We start from the raw sequence: 15289 nt of genomic DNA on the forward strand, positions 1-15289 counted from the left end.
TAAGTATCTGAGGACTCAAAGCCAACCCAGATAGAGAAACATTTAAGATGCTTAGTTCAAATTAATCACCAAAAAAGCCAGAAGTGGAGCTGTGGCTGAAGTGATAAAGCAATAGTAGAGCAATAGTCTTGAGCATAAAAGCTTAGGCACAGCGCCCAGTCCCTCAGTTCAAGACCAAGGACTGGTAAAAAACAAACAAACAAAAACAACAACAACAACAACAACAACAAAAAAAAAAACAATCAGCCAGGCCCTGGTGGCTCACACCTGTAATCCTGGCTACTCAGGAGGCTGAGATCTGAGGATCTTGGTTCAAAGCCAGCCTGGGCAGGAAAGTCTGTGAGACTCTTATCTCCAATAAACCACTTGAAAATCGGAAGTGGTGCTGTGGCTTAAGTGGTAGATCGCTTGCCTTGAGCTGAAGAGCAAGGGACAGTGCCCAGGCCCAGAGTTCAAGCCCCACAACCAACCAAAAAAAAAAAAAAATTAAAAAAAAACACAAACAATCAAACAAAAATCAAAGAAATTAATGAGTTCAGGAAGAACTCAAAGTCATGGGCTCTTTAGAGGAAGAGCAAGATTATGCATCTCAAATACTTCACAGCAGCTAATCCATGCTAATAACCCTTTTCACCTTTCCTAGGTAATAATCATCTATTTTTTTCAAGACAAAGGCAGAAATAAAAGAGAGAAGGGGAATGGCCAAAACAGAGCTAAACAGAACTTCTACAAATTAATAGGATGTTTAAGTTCCACTTTGGAAAAAATAAATAAAAAATTTTAAATTCACAAAGCTAAAGATTTTGAAACCATTGGCTTATAAAAAATCCTCAAGGGTTTTTTTCTTTTTTTTAACAAACTGAAGTCATTAACTATGGCACTCAATATTTGGATAAAACTCTTAAATTAGCAGATTAATGAAGCCTTAAGAATTGGGTCACCTTCTGATTAGACACTAAAACCCTAGTTTATGCTAATTAGCCTCATTTCTTCCTTCAGGCTCCCCTTCTGAACCTTTACTAATGTGGTAATTTCTCTTGCTCTAAAAAGTCCCAACTGTCCTTGCTCTAGAAAGCTGGGATTCTTTATGTCACTCTTAAATGTAGTTTATAACTGTGCAGCTGCCTCTGAGATTAATAAAAATTCAGAAACCTGACAGACTTTGAGTAATCTTCACACTGAACAAAGCAAATGGCACCACCATTCTAGCCTGAATTGCAACACATGAGCTCCCATGTCAGGGTTTGAAAACACTTAAGCCAAATCACTGCTATTACAGGTATTTTCAGCAAGTAGATTCTTTTCAAAATTCTGTTAAGCACTAGCTGCCCTTTCACCATCAGCTGCCCTGGCACAAATTATAAGAACCTATACCATTTGGCATTATGGGAAAAGTTCAATTTGGTAATGGTACCAGCATATCCAAAGAGAATTCTAGCTATGGTATGGAATGAGACATAGGACCTAATATTAGGAGAATGGACAAATGATCACAAACAAGGCCATACTAAAGCTACCAGCACAACTATGTTTATCACAGCATTATTCACCATAGATAAGATATGGAACCAACCCAGATGCCCCTCAGTAGATGAATAGAAATGTGATATATATATATATATGTATATATATATATATATGTGTGTGTGTGTATGTATGTATGTATATATATATATATATATATATATATATATATATATATATATATATATATATATATATATATATATATATAAATTCTATGCCTCCATCAAAAAGAATGACACCTCTCCATTTGTTAGGAAATGGAAAGACTTGGAAAAAATTATATTTATTAAGTAAGCCAGGCCCAGAGAAACATAGGTTCCCATGGTTTCCCTTATCTGCAATAACTAGTATATGTCTAGGACAAGCAGCAAAGCTCAAAAGCTATTAACATATGATCATATAAGATGATGCTAAGTGAAATGAACCCCAAAATAGGGACACAAGAGGTTTTATTTTTCTTGCTGTTGTTTTTAGTGTACTTATAATGCACTATGTAATTTTTTTTTGTTTCTTTTGTATGGTCTTCCCCCATGGTATAACCCCTGTTTTCACTGTATTTGATTCTGGTGCCCTGCATCTTGTATATACATTTTTCTAATTTGGGAAGCAAAAGGAAAGAACAAAATGCTGAAATAAGAATATAGGATGACCCACTGCAACAACAAGATGTACAAGACACTATGTTGAAAATGAACTTTACAACTTTGGTGGGGGGGGGGGGGAGGGAGGAGTTAGAGAGGTGGGGAGGGGGGAGATGGTAGGGGAAAAACAAAGGAGGAGGTAACAATGCTCAATAGGAAATGGATTCATTACCTTGCTAATGTAACCCCTCTGTACAGTTTCTTTATAATAAAAATATATTTTAAAAATATTAGGGGAATGGAGAGAGGTAGAAAACAAAGGATAGCAGGAAAGAGACATAGGCTGTATTATTGGAATGGGTTCCAGTGGGATGGGCTGGGCTGAGAGAGTAAGTGAACATGAATATGGATGAAATGGCTTGTTTGCATCTATGAAAATAGACTAGTAAGACAGATGGAAGTTATGTTGGGAGGGGGAAATGGGATAATAGAGAATGATGGAGAGGACAAGATCAACTGTATACACAGAAAACTAAGAATTCACATAAATTGACTCTAGTAAGCTATCACCAAAACAAAAATAAAGTAAATGCCACAAAAACTAGACCATGAAAACTAAGACTCAGGGCTGGGAAAGTGGCTCAGTGGTAGAGTGCTTGCCTTGCATGTATGAGGCCCTGGGTTCAATTCCTCAGCACCACATAAGCATAAAAAGCTGGAAGTGGCGCTGTGGCTCAAGTGGTAGCCTTGAGCTGAAGAATTGAGGGACAGCACCCAGGCCCAGAGTTCAGGCCTACAACCGACCAAAAGAAAACGAAAAAGAAAAAGAAAACTAAGACTGGAAGAAAACTGAAAAACTACCCCCCCCAAAAAAAGACTATGGATCAAAATATTAAGTTTATGCTGACCCCTCTTTGCACCACTATAGACTTGATTTGGTACCAATCCAATACCCAACTGGTAGGGACCATTGGGTATGAAAGAAAGAGCCTTCCAGATCAGCTGAACAATGTGTTTACCAGGGAACTAGACCCAAGTCCCCTACATGAACTCTCCCTGAGACACCTGCTTAGAGCCAAACAAGTCCTGTGCATATTATTAGAAAATGACTGACTACAGTTGAGGAGCCCTAATCTGAAATCTAAAATCCAAAACATTTGGGTCCTGCCATATCAAAAAGTTGTGGTATTTGGAGTGTTTCAGATTACAGATATTGAACCTATAAAATCTATGCAAATATTCCAGATCTGAAAAAACCTCTGAAATCAAAAACACTTCTGGACTGTACTGTACTGTACTTTGGACTGAACTGAGTTTTTTAGCATATTTGTGATATTTCAAACAAGTATCCCTTTGCCATTAGAATAATTAGCAAAGAGATCTCAAAGACCTTCATTAAGATCTTCCACACAAACCTCCCCAAAATGCTATACAGACTTGGCATTTCAGCCTGAGCCATCAAAGCATGCATAAACATGCTACACAAATTCCTGTGTGGTATTATTGCCTTTCTCCTAATGTCAAATTGTGGGCTTTGTATCTTACACCTAACACTCCCAGGTGATAGCCTAATTTTAAAATTCCCTTTTCACAAGTTAAGGGTGGTATTCAGAATATCAGCTCTTTGGGAAACCCAAGTCACCTTATATAATCTTCTTCTCTATCCTCCTATCTTAACAGCCTTCCTTTGTCTGATTCAGTTCCAAGCATGCCTACCTTCCTGCTAATTACTCTATTGTAATAGAATTATACTATCTACACCAAGGCAGAGGTTGTACAATAAATATATAAAGAAACTGAATATTCCTGGTCATAAAGGAAATACGAACAAAAAAGACAGGGAAATTCCACCTCAATCCAATTAGGATGGTCATAAGAACACAAACAAAAAATGTTGGTTCCTCAAAATACTATCATAGAGTCCAGCAGTATTACTTTTGGCCACTAATCTAAAGGAATGCAAGCTGGGATATAATAGAGGTACCTGCACATCTCGATGCCATAAAACTGATGAATGGGCCAAGAAAATATGGTACATATATACAATGGAATATTGAAGAAATAAAAGTTATGTCATTTACAGGGAAATGGATGGGCCTTCATATTAAATGCACCCAGGCTCAGAAGAACAAAGGACACATTTATCCCTTGTATGTGGATACTATACCTAAAAACAAATATATACATAGTACATACAGAATCTGTGTGTTCTGTATATACACATTTATTAAAGCATGTTATAAGTATGTGTGAGACACTACAATGGAAACTCTTGCACTTTAACAAAAAAAAGAATAGGAAGTTGAAATATGTCTTGTCTGAGGAATAGGCATTAGTGGAGAGGGACAGGAAAATGGGGAGGGGAAAGAAGGTAAATACAGATAAAATATATACCTGTCTGAAAATGGAGCAAGGAAACTTGATGAGACTGGTTTGGGAAAGGGGGAAAGGGAGAGGAGGAAGAATGTTGGAGGGATGATTATGATCAAGGTAAATATGAAACCTCCTGAACAATTAATTTATATCAATAAAATATTATATGTATTTTATATATAAATTTGCCTGTGTATTCTGGCAGAATACTCAGAATACTCTATACTCAGAGTATTCTGCTAGAATACTCTAGCAGAAACTCAATGTCTACAAAAATCACACATGATATTATAGATTTACACACTGTAAGAAAACTTCTAAGAATATTCCAACTAGACATACACAATACTTTAATGCAATTTACCAGAATATAATGGACTTAATAACTGAAGCAACAAGCTAGTGAAGGGAGCAAACCTCCTATGTGGCCATCATCACAAAATGTGCCATAACAAAGCTTGTCTGAATGTCACAAAACTCAGCACAGCTCTTTTCTCTCAAAACTAAAAAGATACAAAGGCTGAAATGAGAAAAATTTATCTTTAGGTTTCTTTGTAAGGCTAAAAAAACACAAACTTTACTAAACTTGTTAAGAATTATCATGTCCATCAAAATTTAACAGCTAACCTCATAATAGATCATTACTATTATAACAGCTCTTGCTTCCCCCAAAGTAACTGTAAGCATGATGTAACTACACGACTCACATTCTCAATGAACTGGGTATTAGACAGCATAAGGAAGTCATTAAAGACATTATGGAGGCGACAATCTGTAGCTTTCGTCTCCCGAATTAGTCCATCCACCTGTTTCTTGATTTCATGGGTCCTGGAGATAGTCTGCTGTGAGAATTCCTGCAGAAACTGTAGTAGCTAAAAACAAAAACATACAATGGTATCTGTATTTTAATGTGTTTATTCTATGGGTCAAAACTAAGAAAAAAACCATCTTTCACTTGTGTGTGGCAGAACTTAAAAGGGATGAAGCTTTTGACAGATCAAGGGGCACTGAAAACAGTAGGACAACTCATTAAAAAGTAATATAGAGCTGGGTGCAGTGATTTATTCCTGTAATCCTAGCTACTCAAAAAGCTGGGATATGAGGATCACAGGTCAAAGCCAGCCCCAGCAGGAAAGTCCCTGAGGCTCTGGTTCAAGTGTTAGAGCACCAGCCTTGATCATAAAAAGCTAAGAGGCAGCTCCTGGGCCCAGAGTTCAAGCACCAGTACCAGCACATCGGCACACAAAGTAAACAGTCACTTGCTATCTCATTTATGGGGGAATGTTAAGGCCTGTTCAGTTGTCATTCTACAAGAATTACAGGATGGGGCTTGGCAAGTGGCTCAGTGGTAGAGTGCTTGCCTTGCAGCCATGAGGCCCTGAGTTTGATTCCTCAGCACATAAACAGAAAAAGCCGAGAGTGGCGTTGTGGCTCAAGTGGTAGAGTGCTAGCCTTGAGCTGAAGAGCTAAGGGTCAGAGCCCAGGCCCAGAGTTCAAGCCTCACAACCGACAATAATGATAATAATAATAATAATAATGAAAACAACAATAAAATACAGTATTATTAAAAAAGAATTACAGACGAAGTGTAAGATAGCAAGCATACACCTAAAATCAGATGAGACCCTGGAATTGAAGCTTCGAGCTTTGGAGTCACAAACTTGAAATCGTCTCACTCAAGGATAACCACTTACTGACCATATTTAGTCCAGGGCTCAATAGTGCCCCAGCCATCCCTCAGTCTGGCAGGCACAGATCTGCCCTCCAGGATGCGGTTCAAGGCACCGCTTGAGAACCCTGTGTTGTGCTGCAGGTACAGTGCCCCCCCCCCTCCCTCCAGGTGTCTGGGCGAGGAGGGGATGTGCACTCCCAAGACCGCAAGCCGTGGGGTGGGCTTGAGGGCAGGGGAATAGGCCCGGGCCCCGCTCGCAGACCGCGTCACCCCAGAGCCCGCCTCTCACGCCCGCGTCGGCCGCCAGCGACCAGCTCTGGCTGCTCCTGCGAATCTCCTCAACCGACCAGGGCCGCTCCCACACGGGCTCGGAGGCCGGCGCCCGCTCCGGGTCTGGGGTCGTCGGGTTCATCTGCAGAGGGAAGGACGAGAGAAAAGGAGATGAGCCTGGGGGCGGCGGCGGCGGCGGCCCTGGCCCAGCGCAGCCTTGCTCTCCACTCTCACCATCCGGTCCACACGGTTCGGCGGGCTCCGGAGTAGTAACTCCAACCCGCAGACTACCCCGCGGCCCAGGAAAGGCGGAACGAGACGGGGAGCTCACCGCAATCACGTGAGCGTGCGTCACGTGACTGGCGCCACACGTGACCGACTGCCAGCCGCGCACAGGCTCCCTCGCGGGTAGTTGGCCGCGTTCTGCGGCGCCGGGGGCGGAGCCTCGGGGGACGCGGGGGCGGAGCCTCGGGGGACGCGGCGCCGGGGCGGAGCGCCGGCGGAGCGCAGGTCGCGCGCAGTGCTGTGATGCAGTGGGAGTGCTTTACGGCTCAGTTACGCGTGGACACTGGGTCCACGGAGTGAGACCTGCCAGCATCGGGCAGTTACGTTACTTAGTAAGTGGAGATACGCTAACCCAACTGGGATTCCTGGGCCTGGTGATCTGCTAGGTTTCAACTCTTGTACATCTCGGTGTTGTCCTCATTTTCAAGGCCAAATTTTGCCTTGTGACAGGCAGTAAACACCGTGTGAATCCATCCTTGACCTCCCAGCTCCCCACTACCCCTTGTTGAGGCTGTGGTGGTGTCCCCCACCTTGAGGGTTCCCTTCCCAGTTGCTCTTGTGCCAAACCAACTTTTTAAAATAACTCCAACTTGTTTCTACTTAGGTGAGCCCCGGACAGCTTGTTTAACTCTATTATGATTTCTCAGATGAAGACATGTGTCTTGCTAGGATGTGGCAGGATTTGTAAAGCAGCTAGCCAACCATCTGGCATAGAGTCTGCACCCTAAACCTTGCCATTTATCCAGGCACCTTGTTTTCTATATTTCTATAAACTTTACTCCTAAAGTATTTCATTTGTATGTTAAGCTTTTCATTAATAGGAACTGACATTGTATTCTCAGTACTTACCACATGCTATGTAGTAGTTTAATTATCACTATAGCTCTCTGAGTTTGAGACTTTTATCCCCAAGTTGTAGGTGAGGAAACTGAGGGACAGAAAAAATCGATTTATTCATGGCTAGACGAGTAGTAAAGAAGTAGAACCAGGATCCTCCCAGCCCCCACATTCATTAAGAAACAACACCTAGGTGCTGATTACTCATGCCTGTAATCTCAGCTGTTCAAGAGGCTGACATCTGAAGCAAAACAGGCAAGAAAGTTCATGAGACTCTTATCTCCAAGTAACTACCAAGAAAGGTTGAAATGGAACTGTGGCTCAAGTAGTAGAGCACTAGACTGCAAAAAAGCTCAGGTATAATGTCCAGGCCCTAAGTTCCAGCCCCAGGACAGGCACAAGAAAAAAGGAAAGAAAGAGAAAGAAAGGTGGAGAGAGGAGGGAAGGGAAAAGAGAGAGAGGGGGGGAGAATGAGAGAGAGGGGGAAGAGGGAGAGGAAGGGTGGGGGCTGGCAGGCAGACAACAGCTGGATGCTGGTGGCTCATACCTAAATCTTAATGATGAGTTCAGGCTCCCAGAACAAAACAAAGAAAGGAAGGGGGGGGGAGAAAGATTAAGAACCTGCTTGTGATTGTGAAAACTAAGTTGAGCCCATTTCCAAACATACAAATTTGCATCTCATCTACCATCATAGACGTATACAGTGGCCATATGGATGAACCTGATATCAAAGTGCTTAATCCACATCATCATCTACACTGCATGCCTTTATACTTTCATTTGTTTAGACAAGGTCTCCATATATAGCCCAGTTTGACCTAGGACTTTTCAATCCTATTTTCTCCACCTCTCAAGTGCTGGAAGAATTACAGATGTGCACCACCATGCCTGGAAAACTGAACTTTTACCTGAAACTTTGTGATGTTTGAGTCTGAACTGTAATCAAGCAGCCTCTTAAATTTGCAGGCCTCACTCGTCCTTTCCAGTCGTAGCTCAAGCTTCAGTTCCTCCATACACTCTGTTCTCTGTTGAACTCTCAGCATTATTCTACTTATTGTGCCCAGAGCCTAGTGATATTATCTTTCAACTCCTATAGAGATCACCTTCAGTACCTCACCTGTGCTCCCTAACATAGGAAATCCATCCAATGTGGCCCTTTCTACGTTCCTGTACCTCAACACAAATTAACACTCTTTATCTAAATCTTCATACTCATCCTGGATCAATTTCCTTGTGTGTGTGTGTGTGTGTGTGTGTGTGTGTGTGTGTGTGTGTGTGTGTGTGTGTGTCTGTCTGTCTGTCTGTCTGTCTGTCTGTCTTGTCTGTGTGTCGGTGTCTGTGTTCACTAGTGCATGTGTCAGTACTAAACTCAGGGCCTTGCATCTTTGCTTCTTCACTCAAGGCTGGTGCTCTGCCACTTGAGCTGCAGGGCTCCACTTTGGCTTTGTGCTGCTCGTTAGAGATAGTCTCATAGACTTTTCTGTTCTGGCTGGCCTCAAACAATAAGCCTCAGAGCTCAGCCTCTTGAGTTGCTAGAATTACAGGAATGAATTGCCAGCGCTGGGGTTCTCTTCTGAAGTTTTAAAGTCCTAAAAGAGAAAGAGAATTTGACTTTGCTTAGGCTGTATTTCCAGTCTGCTGGTTGGTACTTCACATAAAAGAGAGACAAGTGGATTGCTTAAAAAAAATTACTGTTGCTGGGCTGGGAAGGTGGCTCAGTGGTAGAGCGCTTGCCTTGCATGCATGAGGCCTGGGTTCGATTCCTCAGCACCACATAAGCAAAAAGAAAAAAGCCGGAAGTGGCGCTGTGGCTCAAGTGGTAGAGCACTGGCCTTGAGCTGAAGAGCTGAGGGACAGCGCCCAGGCCCAGAGTTCAGGCCCCATGACTGGACTCCCCCCTAAAAAAAAAATTACTGTTGCTACCCAAAAAAAAAAAAAAAAAAAAAGGCAGAAGGGATGCAGAAGAGCAGAAACAATTGATGTGTGCTGTGAACCTTTTTCTTCCAGCCTCTAGAAAAGCAATAACCACAAGGCCAGTCACTGTCAGGGTAATGATTCTTTGCAAGTCCTGTGAGACAGAGCTCCAACATGACCCCCCCTTCTGCAAGGGGAGGAAGGATGTCTTTTTAAGTCCCTCGCCCAGGGTTTGAACCTAGGCATTTTCAGTTTGTCAAACAGATACATAAGCCATTTATTTAAAATAAAGGAGTTTTAAGTAACAAAATATGCACATTATGTCCACTAATTAGAAAACATTGATCTAGGGGGCTGGGAAGGTGGCTCAGTGGTAGAGCGCTTGCCTTGCATGCCTGAGGCCCTGGGTTCAATTCCTCTGCACCACATAAGCAAAAAGAAAAAAAGCTGGAAGTGGCGCTGTGGCTCAAGTGGTAGAGTGCTAGCCTTGAGCTGAAGAGCTCAGGGACAGCGCCCACACCCAGAGTTCAGGCCCCACGACCGGACCCAAAAAAAAAAAAAAGAAAAAGAAAAGAAAACATTGATCTAAGAAGTCACTCTGCTGGTGTTTTCAATTTTTTGTTGTTGTTGTTGGTTGTGGACTTGAACTCAGGGTCTGGGCACTGTCCCTGAGCCTCTTTGTGCTCAAGGCTAGTGTGAGTCACAGCACCACTTCTGGTTTCCTGGTGGTTAATTAGATATGAGAGTCTCAGGGACTTTCCTGCCTGGGCTGGCTTTGAGCCTCAGATCTCAACCTACTGAGTAGCTAGGATTACAGGTGTGAGCCACTGGTGCCCAGCATGTTTTCAGTTTTTAATTGCTAAACTGGACCAAGGGATTTCACTCCTTTTTTCTAGGTGTTATATGTAAGATCTCTCCAGAAAGGTCGCAGAACAGATTAGAAACTAGAAAGCTCATTGTTTCCCTGAAATCTAACCCCACCATTTTTCTCTATATCATAAAAGGAGGCTTTCCCCATAGATACTTGAACTTGACAGAGTGCTGGAAATCTGCTTAGACAGGAGTATATGCCACTGCCACCCATCCACAGCACACTTATGGCAGACCCTCTTCTTTCCTCAGAGTTTGGCCTCTGGAACTGACTATGGGGTGGAAGGAAAGGAAGGTCATTGATCCCTATTGTGCATGGACTGGTGAGCTGCAAGTCTACACAGCACATCCCTTGGCCAGATCTAGATTAGCAAATCTACCATCTACATAAAGGCCAGCACATCTAGAGGTGAAAGAACCTGATCCTTACTCAGACCCATTCAACCAATAATACATAGATAATTGCATTAAAAATAAAATTAGCTTAACACTAACCCATGACTTTCAGGTGGCTCAGGCCATTAATCCTAGCTATTCAAGAGGCTGAGATCTGAGGATCACAATGTGGAGCCAACCCAGACAGGAAAGTCCGTGAGACTCTTATCTCCAATAAACTACTCAGAAAAAGTTGGAAGTGGTGCTGTGGCTCAAGTGGTAGAGCACTAATCTTGAGCTCAGGGACAGAGTCCAGGCCCTGAGTTCAAACCCCAGGACTGGCAAAAAAAAAACCCTTATTCCTCAGTTTAATTTCTGTAGAGTGTGCTGCTGAACAAATATGCTATGGTTCTTTAGTTATTCTCCCACTGATGGACATTTCAATTGTTGGCAGTACCTCACTGGTACAAGCGGAGCTGCCAAGATATTCTTCATGGACCTCTTTGTACACATGTACAAATGGTTTGCCTGTAACAGCCTATAACAGATATTCTACATTCCCCACCCCCACATTGAAGTGGCAGTGACCTTCTTCAGGTGCCTGGAACTTCTCCATTCTACCACTAAATTTTCGACTTAGAATTCTCCAGCTGAGCCCTGAAACTTAGCATTTCCATGCAAGCCTTGTGTTACCTGGATCTTTGCTGCTCCCATGACCTCTCATCAACTTCTTGTTGAGGGGACCTCAATGTTTCTGTGCTCTCAATCCCTCTCCTCCATGGTTTCAAGCACAACTATGTAGTCACTAATTTTTTTCATCTGCATGTTAAGTCATAAAGAGGAAGAGCCTTAAGAATATCTGTAGACTCTTAAATCTCAGGCCAGGAATATGGTGCATTGGTAGAGTGGTTGCCTATCATATTTGAGGTCCTGACATCTCTCTTCATTACCCCCAAGCTTGCACAGATCTAAATTTCAAAATTATACTCTTATAAATGTCACAGCAAAACTATGTTCCTTTTTCTTAGTGCCTGTTCTAGGGCTTGAACTCAGGGCTTGGGCACAGTCTTTGAGTTTTTGTGATCAAGCTAATACTCTACCACTTGAGCCACAGCTTCACTTCTGGCTTTTTGGTGGTTAATTTGAGATAAGAGTATCACAGACTTTCCAGCCTGGGCTGGATTTGAACCTGAAGCCTTCCATCTCAGCCTCCTGAGTATCTAGGATTTACAGGCATGAGACACCAGTGCCTGACCTAAAGCTAGAGTAGATAGATGTATGTGCATGTCTATACATATAAGTGATTTGAATTTATCATTTCCATAATTTATCACAATAAGTCTTTTAGTGTTGATGCAATAAAAGTTCAATTTAAGCCAGGTTCTGGTGGCTCATGCCTGTAATCCTAGCTGTTCAGGAGATTGAGATCTGAAGATCTAAGGTTTAAAGCCAGCTGGGACAGAAAGTCTGTGAATCTTAACTTGAATTAATCACCCCAAAGCCTGTGACTCACAGGGCAGAACAGACACACACACAAAGTTCAATTTGATTTATAAGAGGTCAGTCTAGACTTTGTTAAATATGCTTTGTGTGTTAGTTGTGAGGCTTTTGGGGGGAAGGGGACAATGCTGGGGCTTGAACTAAAGGCCTAGGTGCTGTTGTTGAGCTTTTTTTGGCTTTGAGTCTGAATCCTCAGAACTCAGCCTCCCGAGTTTCTAGGATTGCAAGTGTGAGCCACCAGCACTAGTCTTTTTTTTTTTTAAGGATGCTTAATACCTACAGGGAAGATTTAATAATAGGAACAGCTGCCAAAGGATTATAAATCACATGGTGATAGTAAACTTGTCTGTAATATGAATGCTGTTGCTCAGTCCAGTGTAGTGTGAATTTACAGAGCGGTTGTATTTTCCTCCTTGCCTTTCTTCCAATCTGAGGCATGGATATAACCCTCAAACTGCAGGACAGGTGCCAACAGGAAGTGACCTCTGGGCCTTGGCTGTCAATCTTTTTTTTATTTTTCTTTTTGTCCTTTTTTTTTTTTTTTGGTCGGTCCTGGGGCTTGAACTCTGGGCTTGGGTGCTGTCCCTGCCCTCTTCAGCTCAAGGTGAGCACTCTACCGCTTGAGCCACAGCGCCACTTCTGGTTTTCTAGTGGTTTATTGGAGATAAGAGTCTCATGGACTTTCCTGCACGGGCTGGCTTTGAACTGCAATCCTCAGATCTCAGCCTCCTGAATAGTTAGGATTACAGGCGTGAGCCACCAGCGCCCAGCTCCTTTCTCTTTTTTTTTTTTTTATTGTGAAAATACTGTACAGAGGGGTTACAGTTACATGGGCAACGTAATGAGTACATTTCTTATCAAGCATTGTTGCCTCCTCCTTTGTTTTCCCTTCCTATCTCCACTCCCCACCCCAAAGTTGTAAAGTTCGTTTTTCTTTTCTTTTTTTTTTTTGGGGGGGGGTCCGGTCGGGGGGCCTGAACTCTGGGCCTGGGCACTGTCCCTCAGCTCTTCAGCTCAAGGCTAGCGCTCTACCACTTGAGCCACAGCGCCACTTCCGGCTTTTTTCTTTTTGCTTATGTGGTGCTGAAGAATCGAACCCAGGGCCTCAGGCATGCAAGGCAAGCTCTGTACCACTGAGCTACCTTCCCAGCCCTAAAGTTCGTTTTTCGACAGAACGTCTTTTGTATCTCATTGTTGCCATGGGTCCACCTGTATCGGCTGTCAATCTTGAGCCCTTTGTCTATACTATCCTAACAGGCCACAAGATGGAGACGTGACACTATGAAAAAAGGCATACTGCCTTTTGTGAACTGGGATCAGCCCCAAAGTTTTCTTAGACCGAACTTTATTGAGTAGGAAATAAGATTTTAGGAATTTTTCTTTGTTTAATGTAGAGGGTGTATACAGTGGTTGTTTCATGAAAGCTTAGGATCCCAAGTTTTGGAGTGGAGTCCCTATAACCCATTCTGAAAGTATGAAGAGAAAAACATGTATTTTGGTCATAATCTTTTTATTTTTTGGTGTCTCCTGGTTCCTTTTATCTCTTTTAAGTATATTTTTAAGAGTATATGCCAGTCCTGGGCTTGACTGAAGGCCCGGGTACTGTCTCTTAGACTTTTCTGCTCTACTAGTGCTCTACCACTTGAGTCACAGCCCCACTTCCAGCTTTTGATGATTAATTGGAGGTAAGAGTTTCACAAACTTTCCTCTCCAAGCTGCTTTGAGCTGTGATTCTCTCATCTTAGCCTCCTGAGTAGCTAGGGGTACAGGTGTGAGCTGCCAGTGCTTGGTTTTATTAAGCCATCTTGATCTCCTCTCTTTTTTTATCTTGTCTTGGTCACCAGGCCCAACTTCTCATCAACTTAGTCTTTATCCCTTCTTAGTTTCTGGAAATAAGACAAAAATGTGAATCAAAATAACTGTGAAAATATAATTGTGAAATCAGAAAAAATTGTGAAAATAATTTGATGCTTTTCTTCTTGTGAATGTATTATCCTAGTCTTCCTATAAGAGCCAATGAATAAGAATTTTTACCATTCATCTCTGTAGAAAACAAAAACTGATAGAGTTCTTATTTTAAAATACTTTATTTTTTATTGTTATTATAAAGGTGATGTGCTGAGGGGCTACAGGGCTACAGTTACATAAGTTGTAATGAGTACTTTTTTTTTTTTCCGGTCCTGAGCTTGAACTCAGGGCCTGAGCTCTGTCCCTGAGTGTCTCTGTGCTGAAGGATAGCACTCTACCACTTGAGCCACTGTGCCACTTCTGGTTTTTTCTGAGTGGATTATTAGAGATAAGAGTCTCATGGACTTTCATGCCCAGGCTGGCTTCAAACTGTGATCTTCAGATCTCAGTGATCTCAGCCTCCTGAGTAGCTAGGATTATAGGTGTGAGACACTAGTGCCCAGCTATTTCTTTTCCCCTCCCTCCCTCCCTCCCTCTTTTCCTTCCTTCCTTCCTTTTTTCTTTTTTTCTTCTTGCTGGTCTGGGTGCTTGAACTCAGGGTCTGGGCACTGTCCCTGGGCTTCTTTTGCTCAAGGCTAGCCTCTACCATTTGAGTCACAGTGCCACTTCTGGCTTTTTCTGAGTAGTTCATTAGAGATAAGAGTCTCACAGACTTTGCTGCCTGGGCTGACTTTGAACTGCAGTCGTCAGATCTCAGCTTCCTGATTGTTAGGATCATAGATGCAAGCCATCAGTGCCCGGCTATGACTACATTTCTTTTTGGACAATGTCACCCCTTCTCTCACTCTCCCAGTTTTTCCCTCATGTTCCCAACCACAAGTTGTATAGTTTATTTTCAACAGCGTCTAGTGAGTACCACTGTTGGATTTGTTCACCCCTTGTCCCTCCATTTCTGTCTTCCCTTACCATCCCAAGGACGGACAAACGAAGCAAAAAGAAAAGAAAAGCAATAATAAAGGGGGAAAAAACCTCATTCCCATTTCCTGACATAATTCTTAAAAAGCAACAGAATTATGTTAGAAATGTCTACAGAAAAGTGCACCCATTGTAATGGTACTGAACTATGAATTTTCAAAATGGACTGAATCTACATAACCAGTGCCTGGATTAAGATGCA

At 42.5% G+C, this 15289-nt stretch overlaps 1 protein-coding gene and 1 long non-coding RNA gene across 7 annotated transcripts in view; one reads left to right on the forward strand and one right to left on the reverse strand.

The window, feature by feature from the left end:
• The window catches only part of Washc2a (WASH complex subunit 2A), a 65001-nt gene extending 58250 nt beyond the window's left edge, over positions 1-6751 (reverse strand). For all 6 annotated transcript variants that reach the window (XM_070020883.1, XM_070020881.1, XM_070020885.1 and 3 more), the window contains exons 1-3: positions 6658-6751; positions 6443-6565; positions 5189-5353 (exon numbers count right to left, since the gene is read on the reverse strand). In XM_070020883.1, coding sequence (XP_069876984.1) covers positions 5189-5353; positions 6443-6565; positions 6658-6660 — 291 coding nt within the window. In that variant the 5' untranslated portion in view covers positions 6661-6751. The remainder of the gene's footprint in view (positions 1-5188; positions 5354-6442; positions 6566-6657) is intronic.
• A 202-nt stretch (positions 6752-6953) lies between these two features.
• LOC138825738 (uncharacterized) overlaps positions 6954-15289 on the forward strand; it is a 31588-nt gene continuing 23252 nt past the window's right edge. The window contains exon 1 of the long non-coding RNA XR_011371506.1: positions 6954-7040. This is a non-coding gene — a long non-coding RNA (uncharacterized lncRNA). The remainder of the gene's footprint in view (positions 7041-15289) is intronic.

Source organism: Dipodomys merriami, unplaced genomic scaffold, assembly GCF_024711535.1.
Source record: "Dipodomys merriami isolate MVZ:Mamm:240054 unplaced genomic scaffold, mDipMer1.0.p SCAF_14, whole genome shotgun sequence".
NCBI lineage: Eukaryota > Metazoa > Chordata > Mammalia > Rodentia > Heteromyidae > Dipodomys > Dipodomys merriami.